General features: G+C 39.7%; 1 protein-coding gene across 1 annotated transcript; it reads right to left on the bottom strand.

The window, feature by feature from the left end:
* Nucleotides 1-3,897: 3,897 nt before the first annotated feature.
* On the bottom strand, nt 3,898-4,553 carry LOC125856020 (uncharacterized). Its single transcript, XM_049535625.1, has 2 exons — nt 4,380-4,553; nt 3,898-4,206 (listed from the first exon to the last, which is right to left on the bottom strand). The coding sequence occupies exons 1-2, from the start codon at nt 4,551-4,553 to the stop codon at nt 3,898-3,900; spliced, it is 483 nt and encodes a 160-aa protein (XP_049391582.1).
* Between the last annotated feature and the right edge of the window lie 2,527 nt (nt 4,554-7,080).

Here is a 7,080-nt window from a genome sequence, read left to right as displayed (position 1 = left end):
CCCGTTCCTGGGATCGTTTGACATTGAAAATGGCCGGTTTGCTCGTCGGGACCAACCACCTCCATAGCTAAGGTGTTTACTGACGTCCACAAATTTTTTTTGGCAAAAATGACATCGAAAATCTAGACCTCCAAAAGATCCATTGACTTTAACACACGAAAATCGGCAAAATGGGGGTTTACCCGCTCCGGGGAACATTTGACTTTGAAAATGGACCGGTTTGCCCATCGGGACCAACGGGCTCCATATCTAAGGTCTTGATGGATGTCCAGGAAAAATTTCGACAAAAATGACGTCAAAAATCTGGATCACCAAAATATCCATGAACTATAGCACACAAAATTGGCAAAACAGAGGGTTAACACACTCTGGGGATCCTTTGACATTGCCATTGGGCCAGTTTGCCTGTCGAGACCAACCAGCTCCAAAGTTATGGTCTTGACAGACGTCCACAAAAATCTTTGGCAAAAATGACGTCAAAAATTTGGATGACCAAAATATCCATGGTAGCACACAAAAAAATTGGTAAAACAGGGGGTTTACCAGCTCCAGGGATCGTTTTACCTTGAAAATAGGCCGGTTTCCTCATTGAGACAAACTGGCTCCATATCTAAGGTCTTGACGAACGTCTATGAAATTTTTTGGCAAAAATGACGTCGAAAATCCGGATCACCAAAAGATCCATGGACTATATAGCAAATGAAAATTGGCAAAATGGGTGGTTTACTCTCTCCGTGACTCTTTTGACCTTGACAATGGGCCGGTTTGCTTATCCGAACCAATCGGCTCCAAAGCTAAGGTCTTGACGGACGTCCATGAAAACTTTCCTCAAAACTGACGTCGGAAATCTAGATCACCAAAAGATGCATGGACTATAGCACACGAAAATCAACAAAATTGGGGGTTTATCCACTTTGTGGCTCATTTGACCATGAAAATAGGCGGGTTTTCCCGTCTGGACTAACCAGCTCCATCGCTAAGGTCTTGACGGACGTCCATGATTTTTTTTGGCAAAAATGATGTCGGAAATTTGGATCACCAAAAGTTCTATGGACTATAGCACACGAATATTGGTAAAATGGGGGGTTCACCTGCTCCGGGGATCGTTTGACCTAGAAAATGGCTCGCTATTCCCGTCGTGACCAACCATCTCCATAGCTAAGGTATTGACGAATGTCCACAAAATTTTTTGGCAAAAATGACATTTGAAATCCGCATCACCAAAAGATCAATGGACTATAGCACAAGAAAATTGGCAAAACAGAGGGTTTACCCGCTCCGGGGATTGTTCAACCCTGAAAATGGGCCAATTTTCCTGTTGGGACCTACCTGCTCGATAGCTAAGGTCTTGACAGAGGTGAACGAAATATTTTGGCAAAAATGAAGTCGAAAATCCGAATCACTAAAATATCCATTGACTATAGTACACGAAAATTTGCAAAACTGCGGGTTCACTCGATCCGGGGATTGTTTGACATTGAAAATGGCTGGTTTAACTATTGTGACCAATCGACTCCATAGCTAAGGTCTTGACGGATGTCCACAAAGAATTTTGGGAAAAAGGACGTTGAAAATCTTGATCACCAAACGATCCATGGACTAAGCACACGAAAATCAGCAAACTAGGGGGGATTACCTGCTCCGGGGCACATTTGACCATGAAAATGGGGCTGTTTGCCCATCTAGACCAACCGGCTCCATAGCTAAGGTCTTGACGGACATCCACAAATAATTTTGGCAAAAATGATGACGAAAATACAGATCACCACTAGATCCATGGACTATAGCACACACAAATCGGCAAAACAAGGGGTTTACCCGCTCCGGTGCTCATTTGATAATGAAAATAGGTCGGTTTACCCGTTTGGACCAACCGGCACCATAGCCAAGGTCTTGACGGACGTCCACGACAAATTTAGATGATTCTTCTGGTGGTCATACCATTTTTGAGTTGTGGGACTACGTAGTCAACAAGTGACATGTAATAATCATATAATGTAAGAACACCAAAGTAAAGGGTAGCTACACAATTAGTGAAATGCATAGGAGCTGAAATAACATATGGACCTTATTTAGTTAAAAGGAGAACTCATGCAGGGTATTCAATGTATATGTACATATTTGACAATGAACATGTATTGGAACGTGCAGACATGTTAAAGAGTGAGAGCAAGGTCATAAGTCATGTTGGAGATGGTAGGTTGCCTCTATGTGTCGAGGACGAGTCTAGATTTCATGCCAATTAGTAGGAAATCAAAAATCCTTACATACCTTGTTGTACCACCTTGTAGTTACCTTAAAGTACCTTCATTTCTTTTCAAATACTTATCTACAATAGAGTAGGTGATAAACTAGTATTAGTAGTTACTAAACATGCTTAGGCAGTCCAATCTCACTCAACAATAATGCTCGGGCAGCAAACCCGTAATTACCAAACTAAGTTTGTTCTTTCAATCCCCACATTCTTTTATTGTATTTGTACACTACACATCTATATTTCAATATCAGCAATTTACACCCTTTCCAGATATCAACCAAGTTGTCCCCAATATGTTTATACATCAACTTGTCCCAAAAACAGTCCTAACAATCCAACATACAATAGAGGACGTGAAACCATAGTTTCCCATCATCATCCCAAGAGTTCTTATCAATAATACACTTAAAATATCATACTTAGACTCGCGTTTAAGGAAGACAAAGATAAGGCAGTCACTTTACCTTAATTCCTATAACTCATTTTTCCTTTAATTTTTCACTCTTCAATAACTTGAGTTTCCGTTCACATAGGCAAAAGAAAAGGAGAAAAGCCTCTCAATAACAAAGGAATTTGAGCAATTAAACTTTTGACAAATTCAGTCCTCTGCTTGTTCTTAACTAATTAACATGTTTATCTAGCATTCCATGAGAGAATTAGGCTAAATCCATTAGTAATTCCACATATTTTACCTTGCATGGGCTTGGGTTTATCCAAGAACCCTAGGAAACTTGTGGCTGCTACCATGATTAGAAAGAGAGAGGAGAAGCTTAGAGAGAAATCTGATTTTTATCTATTCTTAAAAGTGAGGAAATGGCCAGCAACTTGGGGATTATAAAGGTCTTACTTTTCCCCACCTCTTAAGTTTTAATATCTGCCACTAATTTGTCAAATTGATCCAAGTAGGTGATGTACCTGCTTGGAATTATATATACACAAAATAGGCCCTTTATGTACTCATCTTGGGCTTCAATCTTTCCCCTTTCTAATATAAAGCCATGGGCAAGAATTATACCCTTAATTTGGGCCTTAGTCTTTATTGGGCTCAAGTAGTTGGACTTGAACATATTGGTGTGAGGCCTCATCTCCATTCCCTTTTCCTTTTTATTTAATTTGGGCCTCAAGTGAGCCCACTAATGCATGAACTAGTCTTCCCCATCTACCTAGCCCATTTGAGCTAAGCAAGTAATTGACACCTGCTAGCTTTATAAAGTCCAACAAGCACCTCACTTCTTTTATTCGTTTTCCGAGCGTAATCTCCTTAGTTTAACTCAAAACTTATATACACGTGATCACCTTAACTTTTAGACTTACATATTGCCCTTCGATCCAGAAGTTAAATACTTCTAAAATTTGACGTTCAATCGATCGTGCAATATTGCAATGTACGGGAGTTACCCTTATAGCTTTTTTATTGTCACCATTCATCTAGGAAATCAAGTTCATTACTTATACCACCAAGCTAAATCAAGTTCCATATGTGTAGGACTTGTAGACATAAAATACGGGGTGTTACGTCCTGCCCCCCTTAGGAACATTCGTCCTCGAATGCTAGCATAATCAGATTTCTTAAATAAGTTCAAACCTTAGTTTAAATCAAATGTTAACCACATAAGAAATACCCCTCTCATGTGTACCTATTAATGCCCCCGTTCTGCACCTTGGACTTCCCCTTTAGGTTCAAATAAATAAGGGTACTTGGATTTCATCGCTTCCTCAGCTTCCCACGTTACTTTTTCCACTTGTTGGTTCCTCCAAAGCACCTTTACTGAATTCATTTCTTTATTCCTTAGCCTTTTAACTTGACGATCTAGAATAGCAATAGTTACTTCTTCATAGGTGAGACCCCCTGTAACTTGTACATCTTCAATAGGAATGATATAGGATAGGTCACCTACGCACTTCCGAAGCATTAAGACATGAAACACCGGATGAACTGCTGAAAGTTCCTGAGATAGCTCTAACTCATATGCAACTTGGCGAACTCTTCAAATAATGTTATATGGTCCTACGTAGCGTGGACTCAACTTTCCCTTTTTACCAAATCTCATTACCCCTTTCATTGGCAATACTTTCAAGAGCACCCAATCTCCTATAGAAAATCTAATCATCTTCTTCTAACATCTGCATAAGATTTGTATCGACTTTGAGCTGTTGCTAGCCGTTGTTGTATCACCTTAACTTTTTCCATAGCTTGAAGAACAAGGTATGGTCCAAATAAAGCAGTTTTGCCTACTTCAAACCAACCAATTGGTGATCTGCACTTCCTTCCATATAAAGCTTCATAAGGTGCCATTTTGATACAAGAATGATAACTATTACTATAGGCAAACTCAATAAGTGGAAAATGATCATCCCAGCTACCTTTGAAGTCTAATACACAAGCTCAAAGCATATCCTCAAGTGTTTGGATTGCGCGTTCTGCTTGATTTACCTTCTCCTTAAGTCGTTGTAGAGTAGGATCTTTGAACTGCTTGTCTTTCACCTCAACTACTAATGAAGATTCTGCTGCATTATGCACTACAATCCCTTCTTTTGGGGTTTCAAGAAGACAAACTCCCAAACTAGCTAGTTGACGTAGATCCTTCGTCATCCCTTCTTTTTTCATGGTTTGCTCATTAATACTTGATATTGTCTTGCGACTGAGAGCATCGGCTACTACGTTTGCTTTCCCTGGATGGTATAGTATATCAATGTCATAATCTTTTATTAGCTCTAACCATCTTCGTTGCCTCAAATTCAGATCCTTCTGCTTGAAGATGTATTGCAAACTTTTATGCTCTGTATATATGTCAACGTGAACCCCATACAAATAGTGGTGCCATATCTTTAAAGCAAATACAACTGCTGCTAGTTCAAGATCATGTGTTGGGTAGTTTCTCTCATGTGGCCACAGTTGTCTTGAAGCATAAGTTATTACTCTACCATGATGCATGAGTACACATCCTAAACCAACCCCTGAAGCATCACAAAATACTGCATACTCCTTTGTGCCTTCCGAAAGTACTAATACAGGTGCGAAAGTTAGCCTACTTTTAAACTCTTGTAAGCTTCTTTCACATGAATCATTCCACTAAAACCTAGCTGCCTTGTGTGTTAGCTTAGTTAAAGATGCAGAAATAGTAGAAAATCCTTCAACGAACCTTCTATAATAACCTACCAACCCTAGGAAGCTACAAACCTCTATAGGTGTTGTTGGTCTTAGCCAATCTTTCACGGCCTCTATCTTTTGTGAATCAACCCTTATTCCTTCATCAGATACAATATGACCAAAGAACGCCACTGATTTTAACCAAAATTCACATTTGGAGAACTTGGCATACAACCACTGATCATGAAGAACATGTAATACCTATCGTAAGTGATTTGCATGGTCCTCTTCTGATCTTGAATACACCAAGATATCATCTCTAAATACTATCACAAATACATCCAAGAATGGCTTGAACAGCCTATTCATCAAATCCATAAAAATTGCCGGTGCATTTGTTAGCTCAAATGACATAACGAGAAATTCGAAATGACCATACCGTGTTCGAAAATTTGTCTTGGGTATATCCTTCTCCTTTACCATCACTTGGTGATAACCTAATCTCAAGTCAATTTTTGAAAAGCACTTGGCACCTTGTAACTGATCAAACAAATCATCAATTTTGGGAGGGGATATTTATTCTTAATTATGACTCTATTCAATTGTCGGTAGTCGATACACATTCTCAACATGCCGTCCTTCTTACGTACAAATAACATTGGTGCACCCCATGGGGACACACTAGGCCTTATAAACTCCTTTTTCTAACAAGTCCTTTTATTGTTCTTTTAATGCACGTAATTCTGTCGGGACCATTCTAGACGAAGGAATAGAGATAGATTGAGTGCCTGGAATTAAATCGATACCAAAATCTACTTCTCATTCTGGGGGTAAACCTAGAAGCTCTTCAGGAAACACATCAATAAATTCATTTACTACCGGAACAGATTGAAGAGTCGGTGGTTCTGCCTCCACATCTCTCACTCTAACAAGATGACATATATACCCTTTCGACATCATCTTCCTCACCTTCAAATAAGAAAAAACTTACCCCTTGGCACTGCAACATTGCCTTCCCATTCAAGGACTACCTCATTTGGAAAGTGAAAGTGCACTCTCTTAGTTCGGCAATCCACCGTGGCATACAAGAAGCCAACAAATCCATACCCATTATAACATCAAATTCAACCATATCTAGTTCAATTAGGTTAGCCAATATATCACGATCACAAATAGTTACTATGCAGTTACGATAGACCCTTCTTGCAATAATAAACTCACAGGTTGGTGTAGACATTTCAATGGTTTATTCAATAATTTTGGTGTTCATTTAAGCTTCCCAGCCACTAGTGGAGTGAAATACGATAGTGTGGACCAGGATCAAGTAACGCAGATACATTATGTGAAAAGATGAATAATGTACCTGTTACTATGTCAGGTGAAGCCTCCAAGTTCTGTCGACTTCCTAGAGCATATGTGCGATTTTGGACTCTACTAGAACTAGTTTCTCCTCTAACACCTCTACCATGACCTGTAGGAACCTGTAGACCTCTACCTAAAGGAGGCACCGATGATGACGATGCAACAATTGATCTAGTAGGTTGTGCTATATCACCCATGCGCCTTTTAGGGCAATCTCTCATTAGGTGCCCTGGTATACCACACCAATAACAGGCATCTGTTCCAATATGACATATACCTAGATGACTCCTCCCACATTGTTTACAAGGCTATCTAGGAGGCATTGATTGGCTTGTGCTGCCCTGCTCTGGATATCCTGTTGTCCGTGAAC

The sequence above is a fragment of the Solanum stenotomum genome, chromosome 2 (genome assembly GCF_019186545.1).
Source record: "Solanum stenotomum isolate F172 chromosome 2, ASM1918654v1, whole genome shotgun sequence".
Lineage (NCBI taxonomy): Eukaryota > Viridiplantae > Streptophyta > Magnoliopsida > Solanales > Solanaceae > Solanum > Solanum stenotomum.
Note: the sequence above shows the minus strand (reverse complement) of the source record. Positions and strands in the feature narration are given on the sequence as shown.

Coding starts and splice junctions, on each gene's coding strand:
- LOC125856020 (XM_049535625.1), bottom strand. CDS start 4,553: ATGGCACCTTATGAAGCTTTATATGGAAGGAAGTGCAGATCACCAATT. Junction 4,207..4,379: donor GATACAAATCTTATGCAGAT/GTTAGAAGAAGA, acceptor GAGCTATCTCAG/GAACTTTCAGCAGTTCATCC.